The sequence below is a fragment of the Geotrypetes seraphini genome, chromosome 8 (assembly GCF_902459505.1).
Source record: "Geotrypetes seraphini chromosome 8, aGeoSer1.1, whole genome shotgun sequence".
In the NCBI taxonomy this organism is placed as follows: domain Eukaryota; kingdom Metazoa; phylum Chordata; class Amphibia; order Gymnophiona; family Dermophiidae; genus Geotrypetes; species Geotrypetes seraphini.
The window spans coordinates 63,180,486-63,196,564 of NC_047091.1; the positions used below are offsets into that span (position 1 = coordinate 63,180,486).

Here is a 16,079-nt window from a genome sequence, read left to right on the forward strand (position 1 = left end):
ACCATTTACCCATAAAGTGGCCTGGGGAGTAGCATAAAGCGTAAGTATCGCCAAGACAAAGTGACCCTGAAAACCATACTTAGTCAAAGTAGCAAACAAATAATCCCAGCGAACACGGTCAAACTATTTCTCAGCGTCAAAGCTAATAAGTAGAGAAGGCGACACAATCCTAGTACTATATTCTAAAGATGTCAAGATTTTCTGCAAATTTTTAGCCACTGAACGACCCTTAACGAAACCCACCTGAGACTTGTGAAAAAGCGGCAACAGTTGGGCCAAACGATTGGCCAGGATCTTTGCCATAAGTTTGACATCAAAGTTGAGGAGCGAGATAGGACGATAGGATTCCGGGAGAGCAGGATCTCTCCCTGGTTTCGGAAGGACTATAATCTGAGCCACATTAAAATGTTCTAGCATAGCTTCCGCATTAACCATCACATTAAACATATTAGCCAGCGACAACACAATTTCAGGTTTCATAAGTTTATAAACTCTATTCTATAATCATCGATTCCAGGTGCTTTCAGAGTAGAACTCGTGAGTGATAGCGAGCTCCACCTCCGCGGCCGCATTCAACCTTTGAAGCTGCTCCCAGTAAGACAAGGGAGATCCAGTCCATCCAAATAAAGCTCCCTAGGGAGCCCTAAATCCGGGGGCGGAGAATAAAATGACAAAAAACATCGGAAGTTCATTTTTAAAAGAAGGAACATAAGGGTGCAGAGGAAATCTCATATCAGCAGAGACAGAGGACAGACACAAAGATTGGAAAATTGTTTAAGTTCTTAGTAAAGATTTCTGTGCCAGCTGTACTAAGTCAAGGGTAGGCAGTATTTGTATTTTGCTCTTCTCCTTTAGCACTGTAATCACCAGAATTAATATTATTTTATTGAAGGACATTGGGGAACAGGAGCATATCATGCCAGTATTTGATGCTATGGTCTGAAAAATATCCTTAAATTTTGCTTTTCTTTGTCAGCTCTGTAATGGAGAGATCTGTATATATCTATGGTGAGAGTAGCTCCGCCCACCCCCACTGCGTCAGCAAGATCGACCAGGGCTCCTCCATAAGTAGAGTCGAGCCAACGGCAGCGGCAGCGCCGAAGAGCAGAAGAAGAAGCGGCATATGAGAAGGAGAGAAGGAGCAGCATCGAAGAGCAAGAGAAGAGGCCTGTGAGAGAAGGAGCGCAGGAGCTGGCGAAACCAGCATCGGGGCAGCGGCGAGAGTAGCTCCGCCCACCCCCACTGCATCAGCAAGATCAACCAGGGCTTCTCTATAAGTAGAGTCGAGCCAACGGCCCGTGGCCGTTTGGCGTGTGGCGAAGGCATGCGGCAAAGGCGCTCACCTTAGCGAGAGCGCCTTTGCGAAGGGCTTTAAGAAGAGCCGAGTCTCTTACACAAGGATATCGTGAAAGCAGCAAGGTAAGGACCACAAATCTGACTAACTTTACAAGTTAGCAGGCAGACCACACATCTAACTCTACAGCTAACAAACAACTAATTTTACAAGCTACCAGACAGTCAGACCAGCTAGCTCACAGCCAACAACAGCAAGCACCCAGTAGAGACACAAACACCAACACCTCCAGGCTAAACAAGCTAGCAGGCAGGCAGGCCAACCAGCTAACACACAGCCACCCAACTAGCAACTTTCTAGTTTACCAGCTAGCAGGTAGGCCAGCTAACTCACAGATATCCAGCTAGCAGGCAGACAAGAGTTAACAAAATAAGATAAGTGATAAGATAAAATCAAGAATGGCAGGGAAGACCAGAAGCACCAAGACTGCAATCAGAACCGGCGTTCTGGTTACCAAAGAGATCCAGAGGAAGGCCACAGTCTTCGTGCAGACTGAGGAGGACCCCCGACGAATGACAGAAGTTTCTGTGCAGACCGAAGCTGTACCCCAGCTGAAGACTTTAGTTGCTATGCAGACAGAAGAGTCACCAAGCAACAACCTGATGGAGACATCCTGCAAGAGCTGGTGAGACTGAGGGAAGAAGTGATGTGCCTGAAAAGTATCCAGGAAAATGAGGCGTTCATCGATGAAGTCCTCCAAGAGCTGTCCCCAGTGTCCCAAGTCTCTGAGCAAGCGCATGAAGACAGGACCATCTTCGAGACGCCCAAACCAACCAGGCATACAACATTGGAAGTGACGGTTGGGGTACAAGAAGAGAATAGAGACATTGACACCTGGTAGCTAGTCACCTCTGCTAGCAAACACAGAAGACAGTCCCCTTCTTCTTCATGCAAGAACAGCAGCCTTACATCAACCCCACAGATCACCTTGAGGAACAGATTCCAGATGCTACAGGTTATACCTGCCAGCAGAACTCAAGAGATATCCAGGAGTGTGATCTTCAGACCCAGAGGAAGACCTCAGCTCCAGCAGCAGCAAAGACCCCAGCTCCAGAAGATACAGATCAGCACCCCCCCCCCCCAAGAAGCGCAGAGTGGTTGTCATCGGAGACTCCCTGCTGCGAGGTACCGAGGGACCAGTTTGTAGACCAGATCAACAATCAAGAGAAGTTTGCTGCCTGCCAGGAGCCAGGATCCTAAATGTCACCACCTACTTAGGAAGACTGATCAAGCCCCAAGACTACTTCCTGATGCTTCTTATCCACGTTGGGACGAACGACACCACCAGGAACTCCCCAGAGAAGATACCTGAAGACTTTAGAACCCTGGGTGAGAAGCTGAAGCAGATGGAAGCACAGGTGGTCTTCTCCATCCTCCCAGTGAGAGACAAGGGGAGAGCTAGGGAAGAACGTATCCAGAGGACCAACGAGTGGCTACGCGGATGGTGCAAAGAGATGAACTTCGGATTCTTAGACCACAGAGAGGTACTTCAAGGACTACAGGGATCAGACGGGCTACACCTGACCAGAAGAGGGAAGAACGTCTTTGGACGACGTCTGGCTCACCTACTCCGGAAGGCTTTAAACTAGGAGAGCTGGGGGAGAGGACCCACTCTCATCCTCATAAGGTAAATAACTCCATCTTTGAGTCTGAGGTAAGTATCTGCGTTAAAGACAGTACTGAGGGGAACAAACTAACTCGAACGGGAAAATCTCCATGCAGACCGGACAAACATAGAGAATGGAAGACTATGTATGTTAATGCACGTAGTTTGGGCAATAAAATTCTGGAATTGGAAACAGAAATGAGAAATACCATTATGCTGGATGTAGTAGCGATAACGGAAACCTGGTTCTCGGAATCCCATGACTGGGATTTGGCTATATCAAGATATAACTTGCTCCGTCGAGACAGAGAAGGCAAAACTGGAGGAGGGGTAGCACTATACATCAGAGAGGACATCAAAGTTACCAGGATTATAGACGTCAAGTATATGGGGGAATCACTCTGGGTGAACCTTGCCAGAAGCAATGACAAATGCCTGTATCTTGGTGTTGTATACAGACCTCCAAGACAACAAGACAACATAGACAAAGAACTAATCGAAGACATTGAGCCCATCACTCTGCATGGAGACAGTGTGCTGTTGGAGGACTTCAATATGCCTGATGTACACTGGAACAAACTTTCCGCTACGACCAGTGGCAGCAGGAAGCTACTAGCCTCCATACGAGGATCACACCTGAAACAGATGGTACTGGAGCCCACCAGGGATCAGGCGATCCTGGACCTGTTGCTCACCAATGGTGACAGTGTCACAAAGGTTTAGGTAGGTGAGGCATTGGCCTCCAGTGACCACAACATGGTGTGATTTCACCTCAGGAAGAGAGTCACTAGGTCAAATATATCGACAAAGGTCCTTAACTTTAAGGGAGCTAACTTCCAGAGCATGGGAAATTATGTCTATGAGCAAAACCGGGACACAATGGACAGTGTGGAGGTAATGTGGTTGGCTCTGAAATCTACCCTACAGGAAGCAACCAACCTCTACATAAAGACTGTGAGTAAACGACGGAGAATTAACAGACCCCAATGGTTCTCAGCGGTGATCTCGGAACTAGTTAAGCAGAAGAAAAGAGCATTTGTATCCTACAAACAGCGACCGGAAGCTAAAGAAGCTAAACAAGCCTATCTGGTGAAATCTAGAACTATTAAAACAGCAGTCAGGAATGCCAAACTCCGGATGGAAGAGAATATAGCTAGGCATGTAAACAAAAAGGATAAATCCTTTTTCAGGTATGTTAGCAACAGAAAAAGGAATACAGACGGGATTGTACGCCTAAGGAAACCTGACGGTAACTATGTAGACTCAGACAAAGCCGAACTACTCAATGGATACTTATGCTCGGTCTTTACCTGTGAGGTGCCAGGATCCAGACCGCAGCTGCAAACAAGGGTGTGCTCGGAGGACCCGTTCTGGGATTTTGAATTTACTGCGAGCAATGTATATTATGAGCTATCGAGGCTAAAAGTGAACAAAGCAATGGGGCCGGATAATCTGCACCCCAGAGTACTTCGAGAACTGAGAGATGTCCTGGCAGAGCCGTTATCTGAGCTTTTCAATCTTTCCCTAAACAAGGAAAAAGTCCCCTTGGACTGGAAAACTGCTGTTATTCCGCTCCACAAAAAGGGATGCAGGACAGAGGCTGAAAATTACAGACCGGTGAGTCTCACATCAGTAGTGTGTAAACTTATGGAAACGTTAATAAAAAACAGATTGGATATGATTCTAGATGACGAGAAGCTGAGGAACCCTCAGCAGCATGGGTTCACGAAGGGAAGGTCTTGTCAATCCAATCTGATAAGCTTCTTTGACTGGGTAATGAAACAACTGGATAGGGGGGAATCCCTGGATATCGTGTATTTAGACTTCAGTAAAGCTTTTGATAGTGTCCCACACCGTAGGTTATTAAACAAGTTGAAAGAGATGGGATTAGGAGAAACCTTGACTGCATGGGTTAAAGACTGACTCAGTAGTAGACTTCAGAGGGTAGTGGTAAATGGTACCCCTTCAGAAACATCAGCTGTGACCAGTGGAGTGCCGCAGGGCTCGGTCTTGGGTCCGATACTGTTTAATATCTTTGTACGGGTCCTGCCTCAGGGACTTCGAGGTAAAATTACACTATTTGCCGATAACGCTAAGCTATGCAACGTGGTTGATAGTGCAACCGTGCCCGACACTATGAGGCAGGACCTACTTTTACTGGAACAATGGTCTAAAACTTGGCAACTGAGCTTTAATGCCAAAAAGTGTAAGGTTATGCACCTTGGTAGCGGTAACCCCAGCAGAACATACACCCTGAACAGGGAAACCTTAACAAGAACCGTTGAAGAACGGGACCTGGGTGTAATCATTAGCAAAGATATGAAGATGGTCACTCAGGTGGAGAAAGCTTCGGCCAAGGCTAGACGAATGCTGGGTTGCATCCGAAGAAGTTTTGTCAGCCGAAAGCCTGAAATCATAATGTTGTTGTACAGGTCCATGGTGAGACCTCATCTGGAGTACTGTGTTCAGTTTTGGAGGCCACATTATCAAAAAGACGTGAAGAGAATTGAATCGGTCCAGCAAATGGCCACCAAGATGGTCTCAGGACTCAAGGATCTCCCATATGAAGAGTGTCTAAGCAGGCTGCAGCTATATTCTCTTGAAGAACGCAGAGAGAGAGGAGACATGATAGAGACGTTCAAATGTCTTATAGGCCGTATCGAGGTGGAGGAAGAAATCCTTTTTCTTACGGGTCCCACGGCAACAAGAGGGCATCCGCTCAAACTCAAGGGTGGGAGATTTCATGGTGACATCAGGAAGTACTTTTTCACCGAAAGGGTGGTTGATCGTTGGAATGGCCTTCCACGTCAGGTAGTTGAGGCCAGCAACATGCTCGACTTCAAGAAACGATGGGATAAACATGTGGGTTCACATCGGGAAATTGCTTAGGGAAGTGTTCTTTTAAGGGGAGGGTTCTTCTGAGTGGGCAGACGTGTTGGGCCGACGGCCCTTTTCTGCCGTCATATTCTATGTTTCTATATTCAAACCTCTCACATTGAAAGGAGAATAGGGAGGAATACCACATCCTAGTCTTTTCACAAAAATAAAGCAACCATTCTCCCTATTACATCTTATGGGAGACTGTGGTGTTAGACTAAGCGTTACTACTACTAATTATTAGTAGTGAGCTCATTACAGCAGTGAGCTCTATTAAACCCCCCCCCCAAAAAAAAATAACATGGTGGCGGTAGCAGCTACCCTCAAACTACATACAGCGCTGCCAGGGTACAAGCTCTATCGCCAGGACAGGTCAGGACAGAAAGGAGGTGGAATAGCCCTATACATAAAATAAAGCATACAATCGACAAGAATAGACACAGCGGAAACGACCAACAAGCTGGAATCACTATGGGTTAAAATACCGGGTAGGAAAGGACGTGAAATAAAGATGGGCCTATACTAGCGTCCACCCGGGCAAACTGGAGATATCGATAAAGAAATGGAAGCTGAGATGAAGCGAGAATGCAAAAGCGGTTACACAGTTGGTATGGGAGATTTCAACTACCCCGGGATAGACTGGAGTCTTGGAAGCTCAAGATGCGCTAGGGAGACAGAATTCCTGGAGGTTACACAAAATTGCTTCATGGAGCAGCTTGTTAGAGAACCGACGAGAGGAAATGCCACTCTGGATCTAATCCTACATGGGACCTGCAAAGGAAGTGGAAGTAGTGGGACTATTGGGAAACAGCGATCATAATATGATCAAGTTCAAGGTTGAAGTAGGAATACCGAAAGGAAAGAGAACCATAGCGACAACTTTCAACTTCAGGAAAGGAAACTATGAAGCAATGAGGGAAATGGTAAGGAAGAAACTTAGGAACACTTCCAAGAAATGCCAAACGGTAGAATATGCCTGGTCTTATTTCAAGGGCATGGTGAGCGAGGTGCAAAATCTGTACATTCCCAGATTCAGAAAGGGGTGCAAAAAGAGTCGAACAAAAGATCTGGTATGGATCACTAAAATAGTGAAGGAAACGATAGGCAATAAGAAAAATTAATTCAGGAAATGGAAAAAGGACAAAACTGAGAACTGGAAAGAGCACAGAAAGTATCAAAAAGAATGTCAACGTGTGGTTTGAAAAGCCAAGAGTATGAAGAGAGGCTAGCCAGGGAGGCACAAAATTTCAAACCGTTCTTCAGATATGTTAAAGGAAAACAGCCGGCTAGGGAGGAGGTGGGACCGCTGGATGACGGAGACAGGAAGGGAGTAGTGAAGGAAGAAAAGAAGTTGCGGAAAGACTTAACATGTTCTTTTCGTCTGTATTTACGAACGAAGACACAACCAACATACCGGAACCTGAGCAATTCTTCAATGGAGATCAAGCAGAAAAATTAACATCCATGGAAGTGGGCCTTGAAGATGTGTGCAGGCAGATAGAAAAACTAAAAACTGACAAATCCCCGGGTCCGGATGGAATCCATCCAAGGGTTCTGAAAGAATTAAAGGAGGAGATAGCGGAACTACTGCAGCAAATTTGCAACCTATCCCTGAAAACAGGAGTGATTCCGGAGGATTAGAAGATAGCCCATCTTTAAAAAGGGATCAAGAGGTGACCTGGGAAACTACAGACCGGTGAGTCTCACCTCAGTTCTGGGGAAAATGGTGGAAGCACTGATAAAAGAAAACATCGATGAACATTTGGAAAGAAACGAACTTCTGAAAACAAGCCAACATGATTTCTGCAGGGGGAGATGGTGCCTAACTAACTTATTGCACTTCTTCGAAGGAATTAACAGATGGACAGAGGAGACCCCATAGACATCATATACCTGGATTTCCAAAAAGCCTTTGACAAGGTGCCTCACGAGCATCTACTCCGGAAACTGAAGAACCATGGGGTGGACGGAGACATACATAGATGAATCAGAAACTGGTTGGCGGGTAGGAAACAGAGGGTAGGGGTGACAGGCCACTACTCGGACTGGAGGAGGGTCACGAGTGGTGTTCCGCAGGGCTCGGTGCTCGGGCCGCTGCTATTTAATATATTCATAAATGATATAGAAACAGGGACGAAGTATGAGATAATAAAATTTGCGGACGACACCAAACTATTTAGTGGAGCTCGGACTAAAGAGGACTGCGAAGAATTGCAAAGGGACTTGAACAAACTAGGGGAATGAGCGACGAGATGGCAGATGAAGTTCAACGTTGAGAAATGTAAAGTATTGCATCTAGGAAACAGAAACCCGAGGTACAACTATACGATGGGAGAGATGTTATTGAATGAGAGTACCCAAGAAAGGGACTTGGGGGTAATGGTGGACATGACAATGAAGCCGACGGCACAGTGCGCAGCGGCTGCTAAGAGAGCGAATAGAATGCTAGGTATAATCAAGAAGGGTATTACAACCTTCTGGAGTACTGCGTCCAATATTGGTCGCCGTACCTTAAGAAGGATATGGCGTTACTCGAGAGGATTCAGAGGAGAGCGACACGTCTGATAAAAGGGATGGAAAACCTTTCATACGCTGAGAGATTGGAGAAACTGGGTCTCTTCCCTGGAGAAGAGGAGACTTAGAGGGGATATGATAGAGACTTATAAGATCATGAGGGGCATAGAGAGGGACAGATTCTTCAAACTTTCAAAAAATACAAGAACAAGAGGGCATTTGGAAAAGCTGAAAGGGGACAGATTCAGAACAAATGCTAGGAAGTTCTTCTTTACCCAGCATGTGGTGGACACCTGGAATACGCTTCCGGAGGACGTAATAGGACTTTGGGGTTTAAGAAAGGATTGGACAATTTCCTGCTGGAAAGGGGGATAGAAGGGTATAAATAGAGGATCACTGCACAGGTCCTGGACCTGTTTGGCCGCCGCGTGAGCACGTGGGCACGATGGACCTGAGGTCTGACCCAACAGAGGCATTGCTTATGTTCTTATGTGTTTCTTAGTTTGGTTCGTCTCAACTAATAAGCTCTAGTTTTCCATTTTCACTTCCAGCACAGCTCTACAGCTCAAATTATGATTCAGCTCAGGCTAACTTGTGAGGTATATGACCTCTGTGACAGTGCAAGGCACCATGAATAAGAGGGTATAGCTATAGTAGTGTGCCACCCCCATTCTTCCACATCATGTGGGCCAAGAAAGAGGGGAATGAGTTTTTTTAATCTTATTTCATTTTTATTTACGCTATACGCTATATGAGATATGTTCAAAATGTTTCAGGACTGATTTTATAAAAATTATTGAACAATCTTACAACTTATTTCATTGGGTCCCCTTCAAAGTACTCCCCCTCCCTACATAAACACTTTTCCCAATGTTGTTTCCACTTCTGGAAACAGTCAACGCATCTTCAGGAATCGCCAAAAATTGCCGCATCAAATTTTGTTTTATGTCTTCAATGGTGTTAAATCCACACTGAAAAGGAAAGCAATTCAAGTTTAGGAAACAAAAAGAAACTGAAGAAAAAAGCCCAAGGCAGCCTCACCGACGAGAAGAACACAGCACAACAGAGGAGTGGTGAGAATAAGATGTCAATAATTCAGCCACAGGTATAAAATTCAAGATACACTTTATTGATTGTAGCACTGCGAAGACTCAAAGACTCGACACTGACAGTGTTTCAGTGTCTATGCCTTTGTCAAGAGTCTCAAAGGCTTATTACTTTGAGCATTCAACACAGGTCAATATAAGGAGCAGTAACTGGTGTCCAAAGCAAAAGCTGAGGGTCCCACATGCCAGGAATGGTGTAAGAGGAGTGCTCTCATTGTGACCCTGGGCAAGTCACTCAGTACTCCATAGCCCCAGGTATGTTTGTGAGCCTGCCTGGACAGATAGAGAAAATACTTGAGTACCTGATTGTAAAACCGCTTAGATAACATTGATAGGCGGTATATAAAAACCTAATCAACTTGAAACTTGAACAACTGCCTCATAGCCAGAGAGAGGACCTAAGCCTGTTGGAAGCTGAAGGCAGCCTGGCCTGGTAATGGGCTTGAGGGCCCCAGCCATGTCTAATACCAGCTTTGGCATAAACATTTCAAATCTGACATGTTATAATCACAAAACGGAAAATAAAAATTGTTTTTCCTACCTTTTGTCATCTGGTCATTTTATTATTCAAATCATATTGGTCCCAGGCTCTGGTTTCTGTTTTCCTTTGTCTTCTCTTAACTCACTCTCCAGGGTCTCCTGCCAGTTTGACATTTCTTCTTTCTCCATGTTTAACCATCCTTCTTCCATTTCTGTTCAACATTTCCCTACACTTCTCCCTCTACTTAACCTTGTAGTGTCTCCCCTGTGTCCATCTTCCCGCATTCATCACCACTCTGTTCTCTAATCCTTCACTCCTTTGTGTCACTGTGGCCCCTAAGTCCAGCATCTCTTTTTTGAGTCCCTGTTCTCCCCCATGTTTAGCATCTTCCCTCTGTATCCATATAGCCCCTCCCATGTCTGACATTGCCTCTCTATATCCATATACCACGCCCATGCAGCATCTCCCCTTTGTGTCCCTGTTCCTATGCTCCCCTCCATGCCCATCATCTTCCCTCTGTTTTTGTATACCTTCCTGTGTCCAGCTTCTCCCCTCTCTTCCTCCCCTGTAACCAGTGTGTCTGTAGCTCACTCTTTCCTCCATCTGCTGTTTGTTCAGTATTTTATTCCCTCTTCCTTCATACCCTTGGTTTGGCATTTCTCTTTCCCTTTCTTCTCCCTCCCCTCCAGCCCAGGGTCCACTGTCTCTCTCCCTTCCCTCCAGCTGCCTACATGGGCCCTATGTATCTTCTCTCTGGCTCCAACTGCTCCCCCTCCCCACCCTCTCTTCCTTCCAGCCCCAGTCAGCTAACCACCCCCTAAAGATACAGCATCTTCTCCCTGTAGCTTCTAGCTCCCCCCCCACCCTGCAGATACATCAGGATGCATGGCAGCAGCATCCCCTTTGCAGATTTAGCAGCACAGCACAATATCCTCTCCCCCAAGCAGTAATAACCCAATGGCTCAATTAGCACCTAAAAACTGGCATTTTCCCCAAATCAGGAGGAGGAATTATTTTAACGCCCATTCCCAAGAACCCAAAACTCAACCCCTCTGATATGACCAATTATTGGCCAGTAGCTTCTATCCCCCAATTAATCAAAATGATGGAGGGCTATATAACAGAACAATTGAATGCTACTTACAACACTTCAATATCTTCTACCCTTCACAATCAGGATTCAGGAAAAATCACTGCACTGAGATGGTGGTCGCAGAACTAGTAACGTACAGAAAAGAACTACTAAACAAGGGTCACAGCGCAATCATAATCCAATTTGACCTAAGCAGCACATTTGACCTAGTAGACCTTGATCAAATGTCCGAGATTGTTAATGATTTTGGAGTCAGCAGCCTAGTCGTTTCCTGTTTCCAAGGTTTTATAACCAATTGGCACTATGTAGTATATAAGGATGGAGAATGTTTTGATTGCTGATACCTGCCAAGTGGGGTCTCCCAAAGATCTCCACTTTCACCATCAGTGTGCAACCTCCTAATGCAGTCCTTGGGAGCCGACCTAGATCTTACACGAATAAAACATTTCACCTATGTGGACGACATAACGATCATACTAACTGTAATGGCCGCATTAATTTTAATACCCTTGCCACTGTCAAAAAAATCTGTCCTCATCATAGGAAACTGGACCTCGATCCAGAGCCTCAAACTAAATAAGAACAAAACCAAATTCCTGACCTACACTATGCTCTAAGGATCACATTAGACAACAGATTTCTATTAGAACTAGAATCCCGAATCTTAGGAATAGAAATTGATAACCACTTATCCATGAAAAGCCACATGCAATCGATAATAAAACAATCTTTCCTTGTCATGAGAAAGCTAAGATCCATCAGAAAATACTTGGAAATAGAGGCTTTCCAGATTTTAGTGCAATCCCTAATCCTATCTCGACTAGACTACTGTAATATAGCATTAGTTCTTTGCTGTAAAACGTTCCTATTATGTCTACAACTATCTCAAAATGCAGTGGTAAGACTCAAATACGGACTATGGAAATCGGAACACATTGGCTCCCCCTAACTTCAAGGATCAAGTTTAAATTAGGCATCACTGCCTTTTAGATCCTGAGAGGGAATGCCCCCGACTACCTAACAGAGTTGGCCGTCCTATTCCAGGGTGCCTCCAACAGATATTCCATGAGAAATCTTCCAATTAAAATTCCTAGAATGCAACAATATAAAGTCTACTAGGCAAATGACCCTATTCATCAAATGTCAATTAGCAAAATGCTGGAACCAACTAGCATTTATACTACGATCTTGTGATCACTACCTCAGGTTCAGAAAACTTTTTTTTTTTAAATAATTCTTTATTTATAACACATAAATATAACAAGAAAAATACAACAAACAAAGCCTCAAGAAAATCATCAGCTAATCAGCATCAACACTCCAAGCACATGAACAGTATTAACCATTTTCTAGAAACCTATACAGAATAAGAGCCCTCCTTCACCCCCCTCCCCCGAAAAGACCACTACAACCCCCAGCCTCCTACCTCAGAATATAAAACTAAGAGTCACAAACCCACTAAGACAGGGGTAGGTAATTCCGGTCTTCGAGAGCCATAGGCAGGTCAGATTTTCAGGATATCCGCAATAAATATGCACGAAGTAGATTTGCATCTCAAGGAGGCAGTGCATGCAAATCCATCTCATACATATTCATTTGGATATCCTGAAAACTTGATCTGCCTGTGGTTCTCGAGGACTGGAATTGCCTACCCCTGCACTAGGACAATACCACATCCCAACCACCCTCTGAACCAGATGCCTCCCCTCTCACCACTTCAATCCTCGGACCCTGAGCTATCCGTTCCCTCCACTGCTCCACTGCTGCCTTGAGTAAAAAGCTTTGCTCCCGCATCCGCAGTAAATACCCCTCCACACACTTTTTTAAAATCACAGGTACCTGTAAGTCCCCATCCACATATCATTATCTAGTGCTGGATTCACCACTAATAAAGGAGGGGGTATTGTGCCAAAACTGCTACCACCAAATGGGGTGCCAGTTGCCATTTTTACAGAAGGTGGGTTAGTCACTATGACCTAAGTCAGCTTTGACCTTAAGGGCCGCCGCGTGAGCGGACTGCTGGGCACAATGGAAAACTGGTCTGACCCAGCAGCGGCAAATCTTATGTTCTGTTATAAGCTTTACCAGGAGGGCTAATATGAATACATGCCTTTGGGTTCACTAATTTTCTGCTCAGCATGTAATCTTTGGGATTTTCAACCAGAGGCCAGAAAGCAGCATATGTAAATGTGGTCCTGGGACAGTGGAGCAGCTGACTGCTGAGCTTCCAAGATTTGTGCATGCAGGTGGTAGAGCAGCTCATAGGGCCTCTCTAGATGTGAAACTACTGTTGTACTTCAGTCTGTGAGTTCCTGAGCATGGGGAGAAATGAATGGTGTCAGGAAATAAGATGCTCAGGGAAGAGGAAGTAGTAATATGATTATTGTCAGGAAGGGTGGGGGTAAAAAATTTGAAATATAACATGAATCTGCTTAGGCGATATGAGCGTGGGTGAGCCTAACTAGAGAATGATACGGTGACAAAATTCATCACCATTCCCGTCCCCATGGATAACCGCGGGAAACTATCTTCACTTCATTCTTTAAGGAGAGAGGGGAGAATCAGAGTATAATTGGGCACAACCACTGACCCACAAGCTTTGCTTTGAAGAATGCTGGTGTAGAAGGACCGAGGTTGAAATAGACACTAGAAAATGACATGGGATTATTTCCCGCGGTTATCCATGGGGACGGGAACGGTAATGAATTTTGTCACCGTGTCATTCTCTAAGCCTAACCTGCAGGGGAGAGGTAACCTAATGGGATGAGGAACTAGTTAGGGTTAAATCAGGCAAGGAGGAAGTAGGGAGCAGAAAAGTGTAGAATGGTGTAGTGGGGGGTGGGTGTGTTAAACTTTGCATTTGGAGAAAGACGTGAGGATAAAACAGAAGATGATAAAAGGAGGAAGAAGACATTAAGGTGGGGAGGGGTTGAGGAAGAAGTGGGAATAGTCTGGAAGAAGAGAAATGTATGGTGTGCACAGGTTAGGTAGAGAGGAGGGACCATGGAGGACTGGCTGGTAGGTGAAAATTTGGGTTGTAGAAATGGACAAGGGTGGACTGGAAGGCATAGCATGAATGTAGTGTAGATGGGCCTGGGAGTAGGACGGTAGGCAGGCAATAATTTGGGGTTGGGAAGGGAGATTGGTGGGACTTCCCCTAACATTTCTTTTACCTACAAATCCTCCCTGTGTATGCACCACCTGCTGTGTTCTACATTTAAAGACATCTTGGCAATTGTAAATACAACGCACCATGCTTTAATTTCCTTTTTATAAACTTGGTAATTGTGCCAAGTTGAGCACCTCCAATCATTCTGAAAAGTTGGCTCCTTTGGCAGGTGACATTAGTGATAATGTTTCATCACTTTTGTATCATACTGTATCATGTAGGGAGAGAAATGTTTGGGGTATATGGTCTTTATTTCCTTCAACTGTATTTCATTTGTCTACATTCTTGTGCAGAAGCATTTGCTTATTTCTAAGCCATTTGTTTGTTGTGAATTTTATTTAGGGCCGGACTGTATGCATGAAGTCCACCTTCTTGTCTTTCACACAGTGGAACCTGGAGACTTTGCCTTCTGCAGATGATTGTGCAGTGATGTCACTCATGTGGCCCAAAATTTCAAAGGCTGTGAGTTGCCAATACTTGTTCATGTTTACTAAAAGCTTGATATTGTAATTTCTGGTTTACAGGTCAAAACCATTTACAATACATTAAAATAACAAAAACAAAATATGGGTGAAAAGGAATACTAATTAAAATAGGAAAGATCACAATCATACCACACCATAAAGAAAGTTAAAAGCAAGCAAAGAGCCCTACAATAATTGCATCAGCATACATCAAACCAGTGGGCAAAAGAGAGGCTCCAGAAGTGTGTGTTAAGAGCATAAAACTTGATAAACAACAGTTCAGATTATATGGGTAAAGGTAATTATGTACCAGTTGGTCTTGCTGGGTGGGGCCTTTTTTGAAGTCCATGGAATGTTTCTGAAACACAAATACTGTCCTCACAATTGTCTGCATAATGTGGGGACATCAAGACACCTGGTTCTAGAGAAAAGCACAAGCACAGATTGCCATATCCATGTCAACATGCTCACTCTGCAAGGTTCAATATTTACTAATATTGACCTTATTAGCCATTTGTTTTTAGGATAAGAAATTGTATTTGTGGAAAATCCATGCCTCCCTTCCTCCAATTGATAGGTGAAGATTATTCAGGTCAGAGTTTTGACTGTGTTGGAAAGGATATTAATGACTTGTTTTGTCTTATCTTCTGCAGATCCATCAGCCTGTGGACAATGAGGAGTAAAATGGGACAACAAGGATCTTTCAGGGCCTCTGTAGAGGCAGCTTGACCCAGTCTTTTATCAAAATTGATGACTTAGATTTTTTGTTTTATTTGTTTGTTACAGTGATTTCTACTAAATTTTGTTAAATAAAGATGGTGAGAAGTTTAGTGTGGGCCCTACTATGTTTGTTGTTAAGGAAAAAAACTCATAAAATTATACTATATCAGGTGTTTTGCTATTGCTAAGCAGAGTTAATCAGCTTACCAGTAGGGAAACAGTCTTGGTCCTTCCTGTTCTGTTTTCCCCCAGAAAAATAAAATATTAACTTTGCCCTTGAACTGCATGAAATGTCAGTGTCATCCAAGTAGTACCATGGTGGGTGCAAAGTCGGAGTTTGAGACATGCAGTTGTAGCAGCAGAATATTACTGTGTCATTCTAGGTCAAGAGATCCAGAGCTCCGCACTTGACTATTTCAGAAATTTTTGTGGGGAAATGTTGGGACCTTTAATGAAGATATCCAAAGTTTTGGGGCATGATCTCAACTAGGTCCAGAGTTAGAAGCCCCTTTATTTGGGCCATCTTTTTGTATCCACAGAAGATACTAAAAAGATGACAACTTTGAATTCAGATTAAAAGAACAGTTGGTCAACCAGGATGAAAGCCACATTTCTAGGACAACATTTTAGGCTAAATCCAATCATACTGCTCAGAACAGTATCGGATGCTTTATTGGATCACTAGGTGACCGAAA

At 44.3% G+C, this 16,079-nt stretch overlaps 1 protein-coding gene across 2 annotated transcripts in view; it reads left to right on the top strand.

Moving 5' to 3' along the window:
• The window catches only part of RNASEH2C (ribonuclease H2 subunit C), a 60,124-nt gene extending 44,630 nt beyond the window's left edge, over window positions 1-15,494 (top strand). For both annotated transcript variants that reach the window (XM_033956645.1, XM_033956646.1), the window contains exons 4-5: window positions 14,543-14,662; window positions 15,318-15,494. In XM_033956645.1, the coding sequence (XP_033812536.1) occupies window positions 14,543-14,662; window positions 15,318-15,347 (150 nt within the window). In that variant the 3' untranslated portion in view covers window positions 15,348-15,494. The remainder of the gene's footprint in view (window positions 1-14,542; window positions 14,663-15,317) is intronic.
• The last annotated feature ends 585 nt before the right edge of the window (window positions 15,495-16,079 follow it).